Source organism: Sus scrofa, chromosome 7 (assembly GCF_054392235.1).
Source record: "Sus scrofa isolate SSC_HxYL_T2T_F1_AM1 chromosome 7, Sscrofa_HxYL_maternal_Yorkshire_Landrace_v2.0, whole genome shotgun sequence".
NCBI lineage: Eukaryota > Metazoa > Chordata > Mammalia > Artiodactyla > Suidae > Sus > Sus scrofa.
Genome location: NC_139389.1, coordinates 45,364,944 through 45,381,502, shown reverse-complemented (window position 1 = coordinate 45,381,502; position 16,559 = coordinate 45,364,944). Strand labels below are relative to the sequence as shown.

At 55.9% G+C, this 16,559-nt stretch overlaps 1 protein-coding gene across 10 annotated transcripts in view; it reads right to left on the bottom strand.

The window, feature by feature from the left end:
• Positions 1 to 10,524: 10,524 nt before the first annotated feature.
• Positions 10,525 to 16,559, bottom strand: part of FOXP4 (forkhead box P4) — a 50,847-nt gene continuing 44,812 nt past the window's right edge. For all 10 annotated transcript variants that reach the window (XM_084968055.1, XM_084968045.1, XM_084968050.1 and 7 more), the window contains exons 14-17: positions 15,504 to 15,625; positions 13,552 to 13,618; positions 13,086 to 13,255; positions 10,525 to 12,415 (exon numbers count right to left, since the gene is read on the bottom strand). In XM_084968055.1, coding sequence (XP_084824181.1) covers positions 12,268 to 12,415; positions 13,086 to 13,255; positions 13,552 to 13,618; positions 15,504 to 15,625 — 507 coding nt within the window. In that variant the 3' untranslated portion in view covers positions 10,525 to 12,267. The remainder of the gene's footprint in view (positions 12,416 to 13,085; positions 13,256 to 13,551; positions 13,619 to 15,503; positions 15,626 to 16,559) is intronic.

Here is a 16,559-nt window from a genome sequence, read left to right as displayed (position 1 = left end):
GTCTCTCACCCAACCCCCCTGTAGTGGCTCTGCCCCTACTACATCAGTGTCCCCCAGACCAAAAGCCCCCCATTTTACCCTCTCCAGAATATGCATCTCACCTGCTTGAATAGGGAGGGGAAGGGACCTGCCTGCACAGAGTAGGGGAGGGCATCTGGAGAACGAACTGCTCCAGATGACTTTCAACTAGTGCGCTTGTTTTTTTTTTAAATAGACTTAACTGTATTTTTTTTTTTTTTTTTTTGTCTTTTTAGGGCTGCACCATGGCATATGGAGGTTCCCAGGCTAGGGGTCAAATCAGAGCTGCAAATGCCAGCCTACACCACAGCCATGGCAATACTGGACCCGAGCCACATCTGTGACCTACGTAACAGCTTGCGGCAATGCCAGATCCTTAACCCACTGAGCAAGGTTAGGGATCAAACCCACATCCTTGTGGATACCAGTTAGGTTCTTAACCCCCTAGCCACAGTGGGAACTCCCAGTGTATTTTCTCTGCCCTAAAACTCCTTTGTGCTTCTGCCTACTCATCCCTTGCTCTTCCCAACCCCTTGCAACCACTTGGTTTTTACTTTTAAAAATTCACCCTCATCCCTCTTTTCAGAAGTAACCCTTGCTAACCAGCCCCTGACTCCGGGCCCCTGAGTGGGAGACCCTCATGTAGGGCGGGTTGCCTCTCAGCTGCCCTCAGGCTGGCTCAGGCCTCAGAATTCTCTGCCCATCTTCTCTCCAGCTTCCAAAACTTCTTGCTGTTGTCTTCTCCCTTGTTCTATTTGTTTCTATGAGTCTTCACCTTAAAAGAAAGTCCCTCTGCTAGTGTTTAGCAGATTCAGGTTGGCCCGAAGGTAAACGCATGAGCATTAGAAGTGGCTCTAGGAGTTCCCGTCACAGCGCAGTGGAAACATATCCGACTAGGAACCATGAGCTTATGGGTTCGATCCCTGGCCTGGCTCAGTGGGTTAAGGATCCAACCTTTCGGTGAGCTGTGGTGCAGGTTGCAGACATGGCTCAGATCCCGCGTTGCTGTGGCTGTAATGTAGGCCAGCAGCTGCAGCTCTGACTGGACCCCTAGCCTGGGAACATCCATGTGCCTCGGGTGCGGCCCTAAAAGGATAAAGAGACAAAAATACAAAAAAAAAAAAAAAAAGTGGTTCCAATTGGATTTTCTGTCATCTCCTTAAATTCAGCTTGACCCAGACCCCGCTCCCTCCCATCTTCTTCCGCAAAATAAGCTCCATCTCTGAATGTCCTGATTTCTGCCAGTGGCTTCTGCTGCTCTGTTACCTAAGGCTTAACGTCCCAGGGTCCTCTGCACCTTTGCGTCCCCTTCTTTCTTCCTCTGGGGTCCCTCCCGTTTTCTTTCCTCTGTTCACAGCTGCCACCCTAACACCCAAGCCTGAACGAATGGCTTGTGGGTGATGGTCAAGTTTTCCCCTTTGCATCTGCCTTCACAATGTCTTCAAACAAACTCGCCACGGTCCTGTCATTCAGGGCTCAAAAATATTTTGTCTAGAGACAAAAGTCCCAATTTCTGAGTCAGGCAGGTGAGTTTGCACAACATGACTCCAATCAGCTGCTCCTGACCTAGTCCTCCTGCCACCACTGGTGGGCGCAGGCACGGCCACTCTGAATACACTGGCCCCTTCCCGGCTCTGTCCCCTCTGCCCGTGCACCTCTCTAGTCAGCTTAGATGCTGCCCCCAACGCAGAGCTTCCCCAGTCACCCCAGGGAACTTGCCTACACTCTCTTCCGGGTGTCCAAACTCAAAGCGAATTCATGTTGCTATTTTTCACCTTACAAATCTGTCTCTCTGGGATTCTTGGAGGGGCGGCACTGTAGCTTTTCCGTCATGTACATTCAGGGCTTAGTTTGGTGTCTTGTAGGCATGAAGTCCTTAAGAGATGCTTTTCCGGTAAGCAGCCTGAGATGCCCTCTGAGAAATGTTCGCTTAACCCAGAAAAACACACAAAATTATACAAATCAGGAAGTTCGACTCTTGGAGCTCCCATCTTGGATCAGCGGTTAATGAACCCCACTAATATCCATGAGGACTTGGGTCTGATCCCTGGCCTCGCTCAGCGGGTTAATGATCCAGGCTTGCCATGAGCTGTTGTGCAGGTCACAGACACGGCTATGATCCTGCGTTGCTGTGGCTGTGGAGTAGGCCAGCAGCTACAGTTCCGATTTGACCCCTAGCCCGGGAACCTCCACATGCTGCAGGTGTGGCCCTAAAAAAAGACCAAAAAAAAAAAAAATAGAGATTCGATTTTGGGGGGGGGGGGCCTGAATTCACAGCATATGGGAGTTCCTGGGGCAGAGATCGATCTAACCCATGCCTCAACAGTGACCTGAACCACAGCAGTGACAACACTGGATCCTTAACCCGCTGTGCCACAATGGGAACTCCTAGAGGTTTGAATCTTTGAGTTCACTTTAAGGACACTCGTGAAACTGCCCAGGCCATAAGGGTAGGCATATCTGAAAAGCTGCCATGTATCTGAAAGACATCACTTTAGGAGTTCCCGTTGTGGCTCAGGAGGTTTTGAACCTGGGTTTATATTCATGAGGAGGTGGGTTTGATCCTTGGCTTTGTTCAGTGGGTTAAAGATCCAGCGCTGCCCTAAGCTGTGGCGTAGACCCGGGTGCAGCCCAGATGCAGCTTGGCGTGGCTGTGGCTGTGGATGGCAGCTGCAGCTCCAGTTTGACCCCCTAGCTCTGGGAACTTCTGAATGCCATGGGTGCAGCCCCCAAAAAAGAAGGAGGAAGAGGAGAAAAAAGAAAGGAAAGAAAATGAGAAAATTAAAAAAAAAGATGTCCCTGTACAGAAGTGGCGTGAACCACTCTGTCGTTACAATGGCAGAGCTGGTGGCCACGCCCAGGCTGAGCAGTGCAGCTGGACACAGGGTCAATGGTCCAGAGAGCGCTGAATGTTCAGTGCACCTGCTCAAAGGTGCTTAGAGTAATGCTGAACTTAAGGGCTGAGATGTAGATTCTGTGGTCATGGAGCACATCCGGGTGAACAAAGCCCCCAGGAAGTAGCCCAGGACTTACAGAGCTCATGGTCACGGTCAGATCAACCCTTATGTGAGTTCTCCCTGCCACATTGAGATGTTCCTCACTGGAACAGGACAGTTTGTTCCTAAATCAGAAGAGGAGGTTGCACAGAGAAAAAAGATATTCTGGGAGAAGATGCAGAAACAAAAACTCATGACCCAGGAATAAATTCCGCAAAAAGTAAGTGCTAATTAAAGTTGGAAAAAAAGTTCTCAATAGCTGTTGAATATATAAATGATTGACTTTATATGGTTACACTTCATTAATTGTCTGTGTCTGTTCTTTTCTATGCTGCTGTCTTCGTTGTCGCCGTATTAATAACACTTTTATGGGAAGATCGTTTTAATAATTAAACTCCTTGAAAGTGTCATTAGAAGGACCTTCTTTGTACCAAAAATTGCTCACAGCAAAAAGGAAAAGTGTATGTCCTTTTTGCATATTGCCTTACTTTGATGTGTTATTTTACTTCTTTCATTTATTTATTAGTTTTGGCCATGCCTGTGGCATGCAGAAGTGCCCAGGCCAGGGACAGAACCTGTGCCACAGTAGTGACAATGCAAGGTCCTTAACCCACTGAGCCACCAGGGACTCTTTATTTTCCTTCTTTACCTGTCCGTGTTCTTTCCCAAATTATCCTGTAAGCTCCCTGAGGACAGGGCTTATGCCCAGCTCTTCCCTTCAGCATTCCCCATGGCACGTGGACTAGCCTGGGTATAGATGGAGGCTCAGTGAAGATTAGTAGCAGGACTGCGTATGCTCTCGGGTGACTCGCTTGTATGGAAACAAGGACCTGCTGTATAGCATGTTTTCAAGCATTATGTAAATGGCAGCACTCTGGATCTTTCTGCCATTTCCACCACTCCACCCCCACCCCAAATGTAACCTGCTGATGACAGGTAGCTCTGGTGTCTTCCTTTTCTCTGCAGCCTAATATTCCATTATGAAACCGTGCCACCCTGGATGTCCCCCCTCTCCTGTGACTAGACATTTCAGATACACCCAGCTGAGGTCCTTCCAGACCTCACCTCTCTCCTGTAGCCACCTGGTCCCATCTTCTCTCTTGTTTAAAAAGCCTCCCTGGAGTTCCGCTGTGATAGGGCTAGAGTAGCCACAGGTGTTGAAGTCCCAATAGGGGATCATAGATGAAGAGGGAAACCTGGGGGATGCTGGGAGACCACTGTTAAGTTCAAGAAAAGACAGGCTTGCTTAACGAGTGGAGATTCGAGAATTGCCTCAGGTCATTGGGTGGGGATGGGATGAGCCCTGCATTCAGATTCAGACCGAGGGCAAGAGTTTGAAGACGCCCTTCAGCGGATTTGAATACACACCTTACCAGATACTAAGGAGGAGCTACTGCTCCCGGAAAGGAAGAGGCGGGCCTTTCCGACCCCCACTCCCCTTGGATGATAAAACTGTGGCTCACCAGATCCTTGGGCAGAGCTTCCTTGCACCTCTTATAAGCGTCCTATCCCAATCAATCGGAATTTCTTCTGCGTGGAGGCATAAAGAACCTGGGCGTTGGTGAGTCCAGACACAGGGTTACTAACTTGAATTTTAAACTCTGGGTTTAAGTCCCAATCTGGCTTTTGGCTGGGTTTAAGTCCTGGCATGTGCGTTCAAGTCCCATCCTAGGTTTTGGCTGGGTTTAAGTCCTGGTACGTGGGGTCAAGTCCCAATCTGTGTTCTGGGTAGGTTCAGGCTGTTCATTCTAATGTTTCAGTTGTGCTCAGTGGGTTAAGAACCTGATTAGTATGCATGAGGATGCGGGTTCGATCCCTGGCTTTGCTCTGTGGGGTCAGGTCCCGGCATTGCTGCAAGCTACAGCATAGAGGCCAGCAGCTGCGGCACTGATTCGACCCCTAGCCTGGGAACATCCATATGTCACAGGTGTAGACATTAAAAAAAAAAGAAACCAAAAAGCCTCTCTAATATTATTCTCTAAGGCAAGCTCCCTAGTTAGGACTCCATCACCTGACACCAGGACAACCCCAGGAGCTACCTAACCAGCCCCTGCAGCCCCAGCTCAGCCCATTTGCTGCACAGCTATTTTCTCCCTGCTTCTGCTGTCGGCAGCTTCCCCTCTGCTCTAAACCCTCTCCTGGGTGCCAGCAGCTTGGACCCCCAGCTTGCCTTTGGGCCCTACACAGTCCGGCTCCCTCTCCAGTACCATCTCCTAGGGTTGCAGGCCGTCCGGCCTTCGTGGCTCTCCCCCAGATGTCGTAACCCACCCCGCTTCCGCTCTCATTGCTCGTCCCCAGGAACCAAGCTCTCCCGCTAAGTCTTATCTTTGTCTCGAGGCTCCTCCTGTGCCTTATCTTCCCCAAGAAGCCTGCTCGGAACCCCTCTGAAGGCTAAGGCCTGTGGTGATGGAACCACTGATTGGGCCCCTGCCAAGCTCACTGATGGATTCGCTGAAGTACAAGACTGTTCCCTTCGGATGTAAACTCCTCAGGGACACAGGCCTTGCGTCTCAGAATCTGTTATCAGCAGCATCTCGGGCTGCTACGCACAGGTGGGCCTCGGAGTGCAGCTTCATAGCCGATCCTCCATCTATCCTCCCCTCAATCTTCTTAAGTCGAGGATTCTTATCACCCTTTTGTAGATAAGGAAACTGCCCCGCCCTTGCCCAGGGCCCAGCCTGGTGCCAGAATTTGGAGAGGTGGGTTGCCGAAGACAGTGGTGGGAGGGGCTCCTGTCAGCCCACTGCTCTCCTGCCCCTGCCTGTCCCCACCCGGCCCCCGCCTCCTGACACAGCCCTTTGTTTTCTGCAATGTGAACCTTCCTGATGCCACATCTAGGCCCCTCTCCAAGCCTAGGCTCTCTCTCTTCTCTCGGCTTCCTACCCAAGTTTCCCCTTCCCAGATGCAGCCTCTTCCAGGGAGTCCTCAAGGAATGCACGGGTCTCCCCAACTCCCTGTGGAAACTGGCATCCAAGACTACATTTTATTAATAGTTATTATGTCTTGTGGGCCTAAAATGCACAAGGCACATTTTTATTTTATTTTTTTAGGGCCGCGCCTGCGGCATATGGAAGTTCTCAGGCTAGGGGTCAAATCGGAGCTACAGCTGCCGGCCTACACCACAGCCACAGCAACACCAGATCTGAACCGAATCTGGGACCTATACCACAGCTCATGGCAATGCCAGAGCCTTTATCCCCTGAGCGAGCCAGGGATGGAACCTGTATCTTCATGGATGCTAACTGGGTTCCTAACCCATTGAGCCACAACAGGAACTCCTAGGCACACTTTTTATGTTGTATCATTGATCTTCTCAGCAGGCCAGTTGAGGATCACCTCATCCTAGTCTACAGATGAGGATACTGAAGCCCAGAGAGGTCAAGATGTTTTCCCAAGGCCACAGAGCTGGCAAGTAGCAGAGGCAGGATCTGAAACACTGCAGTGCCCACACTTTCTCCTTGCTGGACTTGAGGCTTGGCTGATCGCCATCAGCTTCCCAGCCAGAGAACCAGCTCTCTGGGAGTGGAGTCTTGTGCTTCTCTAGTGTACACCCACCGCTGTCCCCATGCTTGGCTCGTTCCAGAGCCCAGGCAGCATTTGATGTAGACAGTCTGAGTTCCAGGTCTGAGAGCAGGAGGGGCCCTGACTCCTAGCAGGGGTAGAGCCTTCTATTCGGGGCCAGGAGCTCCAGAACCCTCACCCCACCCCGTACCGCCCCTGTTAATTCCACCCCCACACCCTGTCCACGGCAGGACAGAGGGCCTTTCAGTCTCAGCTGTCACCGTGACCACCTTCTTGGGAGGGGCTGTTTGTCTAAACTTTTGAACCCGACGTGGAGGCCGACTGCAGGTGTGAAGGGGACCTGGGTGGGCCTGTGTGATGGGATATCACTGTGACTAGTGTGTGGCATGTGTCCCTGCCCTCAGTGGCCATGGGATAATTGCAGGCTTTAGAAGGGACCTCTTGGTGTGAATGTAGCTGATTAGCATCACGTGTGGTGCCTGTGTGTCTGTGCACGTGCTCAGGGGGGTGTGTGTCCCCCCTTGTGAATCCCTCCTTCCCCCCCACCCCCAGGGGCCTCTTTGCCTTCACTGTTCTGATTCCATATTCTAGCGGAATCCCCCCCCACCTGTCTGATTTTATATATATTTTATAAAATTTCTAATATATATATATACGTGTTTGCTTTTTAGGGCAGCACCTGTGACATATGGAGGTTCCCAGGCTAGGGGTCCAATTGGAGCTATAGCTGCCAGCCTATACCACAGCTCACGGCAATGCTAGATCCTTAACCCACTGAGCAAGGCCAGGGATCAAACCCGCAACCTCATGTTTCCTAGCTGGATTCATTTCCACTGTGCCATGACAGGAACTTTTTTTTTTTTAAGGGTGATGATTTTTATGGGGCATTTCTGCCTTCTTTCTCTGGTTCCCTCCATCCCTCAGTGACACTCTGGTCCCCAACTTACCTCACTGCCTAGAGAGCATCAGCTGGGGATTCTGGAGCCAGGGCCTGATTCCTGGCTCTGAGGGGCTTTGCACCACAGTTTCCCCTTTGGGAGGATCCAGGAAGGGGTGGGGGTGGGGGGACAAAGTGAATAGTGTCACTGGAAAGCTGAGTCTCAGCCACACGGCCACCCCTTTCCTTTCCCGCCCTGCAAACTGGACTCCTCATTCTTAGCACTTCATTTGCTAACCTCCAGTTCCAAGTCTGGGCTTCCTCATCTGTAACATGGGGATCCTAACAGTATCGAACTCAGAGTTGCTGTGTGGACTACATGAACTGTCAGGCTCCTAGAATAGTGTGTGGTACGTGATAAGAGCTCATTAAAAGTTAGTGATTATCATTACTGTTAATGACCTTAACTGAGCCCTTTGTTGTGCCCAGTGTACCAGACTCCAGAGGCGTCTCCAGAAGGCTCTCACCTCTCCTCTTTCTGCTCAGGGTGCCTCGTAGGTCCCAAGTTGGGCGGCGGTGGGGGGGGGCAGTCTGGAAGCCCCCAAACAACAGAAGGAACCCTTTTCTGCCCTGGGGTTCCCAGGACATGGGGGTGTAGGGATGTTATTCTCACAGGAAGCTAAGCGCCCCCTCCCCACACCCCACCTCCCATTCTCCTCTGAAGGCAAGTTTGCCTGAAGAGCAGAAAGTCTACTTTGTCTAAAGCGCCCTCTGCTGGTCACCGGCAAAGGCGTTGGCTAAGGGTGCCCGTTAATGGTTGGGAGAGAAGAGCCTTCCGAGTGCGAGGGCAAGCTTCTGCCCTCTGCGGAGCCCAGAGTGCCATCTTCTCCTCCTCAAAATGTCCAGCTTGGAATGTCCACCCCCTCTTTTTTTGCCAGTCCGAGAACAGTTTCTAAATGTAGCTTCTCTTCTCCCTATTAAGTGTAGAAATACCCAGACCAGGACAAGCAGCCGGCCAGAACTAACAGCCTGCCCCTAATATCTGTGCATAACAGTGGGGAGCAGAGGCTGGACAGCATGCAGAACTTCCCAACAAAACATGATTGGGGCGGGGTAGGGGAGTTGGTGGTTATTTAGAAGGTAATGTGATGACGGGCGGTGAGGAAGAGCCGTCCCACGTGGGATCTGTCAGATCAGTAAGGAAATTAGTCGTAGGCCCAATGCACTCAGAAGCCGGCGGTCCACAGCAGCTTCCTGTTTCTTATATTCTAAGACCTTCTCCTCTGCCAATGCCTGGGCGAGATCTTCACGTGCAAATGCACTACCAGACATTTGCCATCTCCCTGTGTGGAGGGATTTAAAAAGGGACTCTAGTTGAAGCTGGAGAAACTGACGTTAGACCACTGGAAAAACAGTCCTGAAAGTGAAGCTGGGTGCGGTCTTGCTCCTTTGGTCTCTGATGCGGGAAGGATGCTCCCAGGGCCAGTCTGGAAGTAGGGGGCTGCGATTTGGGCAGCCAACACCTCTGGATTCTCTGGTGGCTTTCTAGAAGGCTAGTGGGTCCGGAAGAAGGGGGGGGGGCACAGTAAAATGGAGGGTCGCTGTTTTACTGCATTGTGGAGAACGCCGCTGTGCACACAGATTATGTGCAGCTCGTTCTACTGCCCAGAACTCCAGCCTCTTCAGGGAGGGAGGGCAGATTCAATCCTCAGGGTGCTGCTTCTCCAGGGTGTCTGGTGGGCGAGCCAGAGGGCGAGGCCTTGAACACCCTAGGCTGAGCATCTCTGGAGGGCCGGGGGGTGCAGCCCAGATGTTATGCCAGCATCCCAAGGATTAGGATGCCGGGGGACGGGGGGTGTGGACAGTGGGGAGAGACAGACAGAAGGAAAGGCCAAGACAGGCCTGAGACCCAGAAGTCAGCGGAGGCTCATCCTCCAGATTCTGCTGGCTCTTTCCTGCCCTACTTCCCTCAAGCTTGGCTTTGGGAAAGTTCCAGCAGTTTGGTGATTTGTGGGAAGGGCAGCTGACTCCAGGTCTGCTGCTTTCTCAATGCCTTCCCCTCTCCCTCTGCAGTTCCCCCAAGTATGCACTCCTTCCTGGGCCCTGCCCTTGAGGTGGGTGACAGCAGGGCTGGGAGAAGGAACCTGGCAGATAAGCAGGTTGACAGGCACTGGGGTCTGAGAAGGCAGAGGGGCTGTCCTGGTGAGGAGGGCCAGCGGGCAGGGAGCTGGGATTTGGTGTGGGGGTACTGGTACCTGGTGGGGCTGAGCCTTTTTTTTTTTTTTTTTTCCTTTTGCTTTTTAGGGTTGCACCCGTGGCATATGGAGGTTCCCGGGCTAGGGACTGAATCGGAGCTGTAGCTGCCAGCCTACACCACAGCCACAGCCACACCAGATCTGGGCCGCGTTTGTGACCTACACCACAGCTCACAGCAACGCCAGATCCTTAACGCACTGAGCGGGGCCAGGGATCGAACCGGCAACGTCATGGTTCCTAGTTGCACTTGTTAACCACTGAGCCACGATGGGAACTCCTAGAATAACCCTTTTCGGGGGGGGATGCAAGCCCACCAGCACCCTAACAACACACGCAGGGGTGGGCATGCACCCACTAAAGAGCCCTGCCACACACGCCCCTATCCCAGTAGCCCCCACGAAGACGGGTGACGGACTCAGAGGCCCCGGGTATAGTTAGGGGTCTGCAGGGGCCGCGGCCCTGCGGCCAGATCCATCCTGCCGTCTACTCCCTGCTGAAAACACGGGGCAGGAACTTGGCTTTCAAACCGAACGAGTTACGCCTTTTGGAGAAAACAGAAATGATGGAGACGGGGTTTGAAGGCAGATACCCAGGGATGCCAAATGAAGAATGAGGGGCAGCGGGGGGGGCGGGGGGGGGGGGAGAGCAGAGAGGAACCCGCAGGCCTGGGCCGTGAATGTGGCGATGTCCAGGGCACAAGCTGGCTCCTGCCAACGCAGGAAGCGCCCCTTCAGAAGCCCCCACTGTCGGGGGCACCCTTCCTTCCACCACCACCACCCCCCACCCCCGGCTGTCCAGAGCAGTCCTAGCGCTTTCCCGCCCCTGCCCTCCCTCACCTTGGTGACACACGCAGGGCCCGGTGAATAGAGGACGTTTAATATTTCTGTGCTGGTCAAACAGAACACAGGTGGGGAGTACACAGGGGAGAGGGCGGAGGGCCCCCTGCCTCGGGAGGGGTGGCTTGTGAGGGGGTGTATGTGGGGTTCTTTTGAGAAATCGTCCAAGGAGTCTTCTCAGCAAAGGGGCCGGGCCCGGACGGTCCGAAGTATCGACACACCCCGCGTTGGCCCTAGGTTGGGGTCCCCCATAGGGGGTCTGTGGAGAGTCTTTTTTTCCAGCGCCTTTGCTGGAATCCACACTCCCAGTGTGATGGGGGACTTGGTCCTGGAGGGGGGGGGGTTTGGAGAGCCCCCAGGAAGCAGCCCAGGGTTGGGAAGAGGGCTCCCCCGTGCCCACTGCCCAAAGGGGATGAGAACCCCGCGGGGTGCTGAGGGCTGCGGCTCCTCCCCTCTGCCCTCTTTCCTCCCCCAGGCTGGGCAAGAGCAGAGGGGAGGTGAGCAGGGCCCCCAGCTTCTTCTGAGTCCCAGGGTCCTCAGGGTGCAGGGGGAGGAAGGGTGGAGAGAGGGTCTTGGCCACCAACAGACACTGTAAACTTTGGTTTAAAACAATAACTTAAGTGAGGGAGGGCTTCCAGCCCGGGGCTGGGGGAGCAGGGACTCCGGGGGAGGCGACAAAGGAAAAAGCCAACAAAAAGTTTTGGTTTTTGCTTCCGGCATAAGAAAGGTCTTTGGTCATCCGTGTAACTGGGGGTGGGGTGGGGTGGGGGGTGGAGGGGAGGGATGCTGAGGGCCGGCAAGGAAAGACCGCACAGGGGACCTGAAGGGTGGGGTGGGGGTGACCGGTTGAGTCACAGCTGCCACCGTATTCGTCCTGCCCGCCCCTCAGGCCTGGTTTCAGCCTGGCCTTTCCCCAGGATTGAGGTGGATGCTTCCCCGCGGTCCTGGCACCACCTCTGGTCCCAACTCCAGCCTCAAGGGTCGCTCGGCTGCCTTTGGGGGCTCCACCTGGCAAGGGCCTCTTCCTCCGCTCCCTGGCGTGGGGAGCAGCACCCCGCAAACGGGGGTGGAGGCCCAGTTCAGCCTGGGGGAGGGGCTGGAAGCCTGCTGCCCGCTCCCATGCATCCCTTCCCGCCCAGGGCACTTTGTCCCGACTTGTCCCATCCCAGCTGCGGCTTTCGGAATGGGCACCGCTGAGGAGGGCAGGTTTCTGCCGGGCTGCTCCGAGACTTCAGCGCCCCCACCCCAGGCCAGGGAGGGGGTAGGAGTAGGGTGGAGCTACCTCTTCACAGTTCGGAGGATAAGGTGGAAAGGTGCGGATTATTAGGGAGGGGAGGCCTCTGGCCAGAAAACACAGCCAGAGTCAGGTGTGGGGGCCCTGGGTTTGAGAGGGTGGCTTAGCCCCGCCTGCGGGTCTCCATGGCGCTGAGGGGCCCTGTGGGGGCGAGCTGGTGGGGGAGGGGGGCCCTGCTGCTGCTGCTGCTGGTGGTTGGGGGGGAGGCGGGATTCAGATGTAGGGGAGGGGCTGAGGAGGGGTCTGGGCCCTCCGTGTCCTCTGCCGGTCCCAGACCAGGGGTTCCGTGTCCCCTCGGGGGCAGCCCGTCCCTGCCCACCCCGAGTGTCGTAGGTCAGGTCACCTTGGGAGTTGCTGGCCTGAGTCCTGCAAGTGCCTTGAGGTGCGGGCGGGGTGTGGAGTGGGGTAGGTGGGGCCTGGGTTCCCGAGGGAGGGGTCTCACCCCTGCCCTGCCTGCCCCCAAGGCCCTTAGGACAGTTCCTCTCCCGGCATCTCCTCCTCCAGGTCCCTGTCTTCTGGAGGCCCCACCGCGCTGGGGTTGGGGGGCCCCAGAGGGGGCCCCGGCCGCCTGTCTTCCTCCGCCTCGGCTGGCTCCTCTTTCACCTGCACCTGGTGGCTGCGACACAGGGGATGTGGGCACTCTGGGGGCCTTCCCCTGCCTGCTCCCTCCCCAGAAGGCATCCAGAATCTGGGGACTTTGCTTTTTTTTTTTTCTTTTCTTTTTAGGGCCACACCTGAAGCACAGGGAAGTTCCCATATGCCCAGGGGTTGAATTGGAGCTGCAGCTGCCGGCTAGGCCACAGCAACGCCAGATCCCAGGCACATCTGGGACCTACGCTGGCAGCTCACAGCAGCGCTGGATCCTTAACCCACTGAGCAAGGCCAGGGATGAAACCCTTATCCTCATGGATACTAGTGGGGTTCGTAACCTGCTGAGCCACAACGGGAACTCCCCAGAATCTGGGGGCGCTGGGGCGTGTGAGAGCTTGCCTCCCCAGAACCCCGGTCATCTCTGAGCTGCTGGGGCTTGACTTCTCAGGTCTAGTCTCCCCAGGGTGCTCTTCAGAGAGAGGGAGATGCTGGGAGGGACAGAGCTTGCCTTTGGTTGGGAAGGAGAGAGGAGGGGAGATGAGAGGATGGAGAAGGGGTGGAAATAAAAGAGGATACAGGGGAGGGGAGAGAGGGGCCCCTAGTCCTGGGGAGACAGCTGTGCCAGAGGTGACAAGGTGGGGGAGTAGGTGTCTGGGGGGCCCTGGGGTGGGCTGGGGCCTGTGCCTCGGGCTCACCTGTACTGCGGTGGGGAGAGGCGAGGGGGGCTGCTGCTGCCATTGCTGGGCAGCGGCTCCACGGGGGCGCCCACGTCGTCGTGGCTGAGGGGCAGGAGGCTGCTGGCGGAGCCGGGGTTCAGCACGCCAGGGCTGTTGAGGAGGGGGAAGCTGCTCTCGGCCAGGGCAGCCTGGAGGGCACAGAGTCGGGGCCGGTCGGTGGACACCACACGGTTGAGGGCTGTCCCTTCCCCACCTCTCGGGGGCCTCCTGCGTGTCTGTGTGCCAGCAGCCCGCCCCAGGCTGGAGCCTCAACCCTGACCTGCCCCCAGCTTTCCTGAGAACCTGGGCTGGGTGTGTTCCCTTCCCGGGAGACAGATCCCCGCCCCCCGACGCAGACGAGCCAGGGAAGGGGCTGCCATTGGCTCTGCCCACCTTGGGGAAGGCTGGGGTGCAGGAGGGAAGTGGGGGGCCAGGCCAGTCCTACCTGGTAGCTGGCGTTAAGTGCTCCATAGCTGAGGCCTGAGATCATGTTCTTCACCAGGGTGGGGCTCCTGGGGGAAGAGAAGGCAGCCTTGGCTTCATTCGTTGGCTTACCCCTCACGCACACCCTGACCCTGACAGAGGACCTGCTCTGCGCCAGGGACTGTCCCCTGCATTCGCCTGGGAGGCTGGAGTCGGCTGCCCCATCTCAGTCAATCCTCCCGCTGACCTGGCACAGCAGGTCCTGACAGCCCCCTTCCCAGGTGAGCTGCTGGGGTTCCCCGGGGGTCTGGATGTGCCCCAGGCCTCAGAGCCGAACAGTGGGAACCGGATCCCTCCCAGCGTCTGTCTTCACAGCATGCTGCCCAGCATTTCCTTGCCAGTCGGGATGTCCCGAAGTTCAGCAAGGTCCGAATGACAGCCTCCACTTCCGGACCTGTAAAATCACGCTGTCTCTCTCTCTCTCTCTCTTTTGTTTTGCTTTTTAGGGCCGCACCCGCAGCATTCGGAAGTAGTTCCCAGGCTAGGGGTCGAATAGGAATTGCAGCTGCCAGCCTGTGCCACAGCCACAGCAATGCCAGCTCTGAGCTGCATCTGCAACCTACACCACAGCTCACGGCAATGCCGGATCCTTAACCCAGTGAGCGGGGCCAGGGATCGAACCCACATTCTCATGGATGCTAGCTGGGTTCATTTCTGCTGAGCCACAATGGGAACTCCCAAATCCACTTTCTTGTCATCCTGAACTGTGGGACATCTAATGACCCACGTGCTCAGCCGGGCCCCCACATGCTCCAAACCAAAGGCTCTTCTGCACAGAAAAGTGTTGGGGAGCTGCGTCAGGAAAAGCGATGGCTCCAGGCTCTCCTTCCACAGTGACCACTCAAAGTTGAGAGAGTATCTCACAGAGGTTAAGGAACGGGGCCAAGGTCACACAGCTGGTGAGGAGAGATGTCGTTCGAACCCAGGTCTTCTTTTTTCCCTTTTGACAGCCACCCCCAGGGGATACGCAGCTCCCAGGCTAGGGGTTCAATCAGGGCCACATCTGCGACCAACGCCCCAGCTCACGGCAACGCCAGATCCTTAACTCACTGAACAAGGCCGGGGATCAAACCCGTGTCCTCACAGATGCTATACTGGGTTCTTAACCTGCTGAGCCACAAGGGGAACTCCTGAACCCAGGTCTTGATTCCAAGTTGATACTAAGAAATGAAGATACTAGGCATTGTGGCTGGCATGAGGGGGACGCTCAGAAGGGGACAGCTTTCCTTCCCTTTTCAGAGACTACCCTGCCCCGGCCTCCACAGCGCCTGAGCGCAGAGAGAAGGAACCTTTGAGGGGAATAGGCACCCACGTCCATCTAACTTGCTTCAGACCCATCTCTCCCTCTTCATGGGCGAGTGGCCGTCTGTGTGGGTTGTTGGGGGAGCCCTGCTGGGGAGGCGGCCAGTATCAGAGGGGGAGCCGAGAAAGAGGAGGCTGTGGCCCTCCCCCACGCTCCTCACTTTCCCTGCAAGTGCTGCTGGCAGAGGTCAGAGACCCACCTCTGCCAGGAATCTGCTGTGTGACCTCCCTCCAGCCTCTTGCCCTCTTCTGGGCCTCCTCTCCCTGTAAAAGGAAGAGATGGGGCCCCAGGCCTTTCACACGTTGGCTCATCCTGTGACAAGATGGGGAGGGTGGCTCTGGGGGTGGTAGCGCCCTCACCAACGGCCATATGGCTGCCATCTTCCCATGTGCCAGCTCTGGCCATGGCTACTTTGGGCCTGTCTCTCTCTCTGGTGCCAGGTTCCCCTCAACTCCTGCCTGCAGTCAGAAGCAAGGGCAGAACAAGACAGAAATGTCCTCTGCCTAATCCTGTCACTTCCCGCTCTCCTGGGCTCCTCTGCCCCTTGTTCCCGCCCCACAGTGGGATGTGGTGCAGAGAGGTGCCCCCTGCCCCGGGCCAAGCCCACCTACCCCGTCATCTTTGGCGGTCTCCGCTTCTGGTACTCTCGCTCGTCCACAGTCCACACGGCGCCCTTGACATTCTCCACACGCACGAAGCACTTGTGCAGGCTGAGGTTGTGTCGCACCGCGTTCTGGGGGTGTAGTGACAAGAAGCAGATGCTCAGAGCCCGGCTCCGCCTCCACCCCAGGGGAGCACAGACAGGGGGGTTCTCAGGTCCCACCTGGTCCCACCTTTCCCGGCCCAGGGATGCGCAGAGTGGGGAGCACAGAAGACCCCCTCTGCCCTTGGAGCCGGGGCTCCCAGCATCTTCACCAGCAACACCCCGTTGTGCCATCTGCTCCCTCCTCCCTGCCACATTTTGGGAAGCTGCCTACCAACTGAATGAGCCCTAGTTAGCAATCTGTTTCCCCATCATCATTAATTAGACACAGGTGCCTGTTAGGGCTCCTGATGGGCACGAGATCACACTCAGGCCCTGGCACCTCAGCAAGCCTGGGACACCTTATCTCAGGTGCACACAGAGTTGCCATTGAGCCTGTCAAAGTTTGGGGGATAACTCAGGAAGCCTCACTGAAAACTTCTTGATGCCCTTGGCACAGGACAGCTTTGACTTTGGGCTGTGGCTCAGAGCATGCAGTATACAGTAGAGGCCAAATACATGCGTGTTCCCATAGCTAGGCTGGGTGAAAGGAGAGCATGGGTTTAATGGCTGTACAGCAGGAAGAGGAGGGAAAAGAGGAAAGTCACCTTGTCGGTCCCACCTCCTCCCGGCAGGAGAACTTCAGGAATTGAGGTCATCTGGTTTGTAGGACGCTGGGGCGAGGGCGGGGGTGCTCGGCCCAACCCCCTGGGAGCCTTGACTAGGGCCCTAGCTGCCGCCCAGCCCCCGCCATGTCCTTGGCTCCTGTCCCTTGGCTCTGCTCTCTCAGCTTCAGCTCCCGGCCGGCCCTGTCCCTGTTACCTGTCACCCCCAGCTCCCACCCCCCATCTCCATCCTTGTCTCCCCTTTACATTTTCTAAACGGGGAAGAAAGCAGGCTGGGCGGGCAGCCGTGCCCCTGGAGA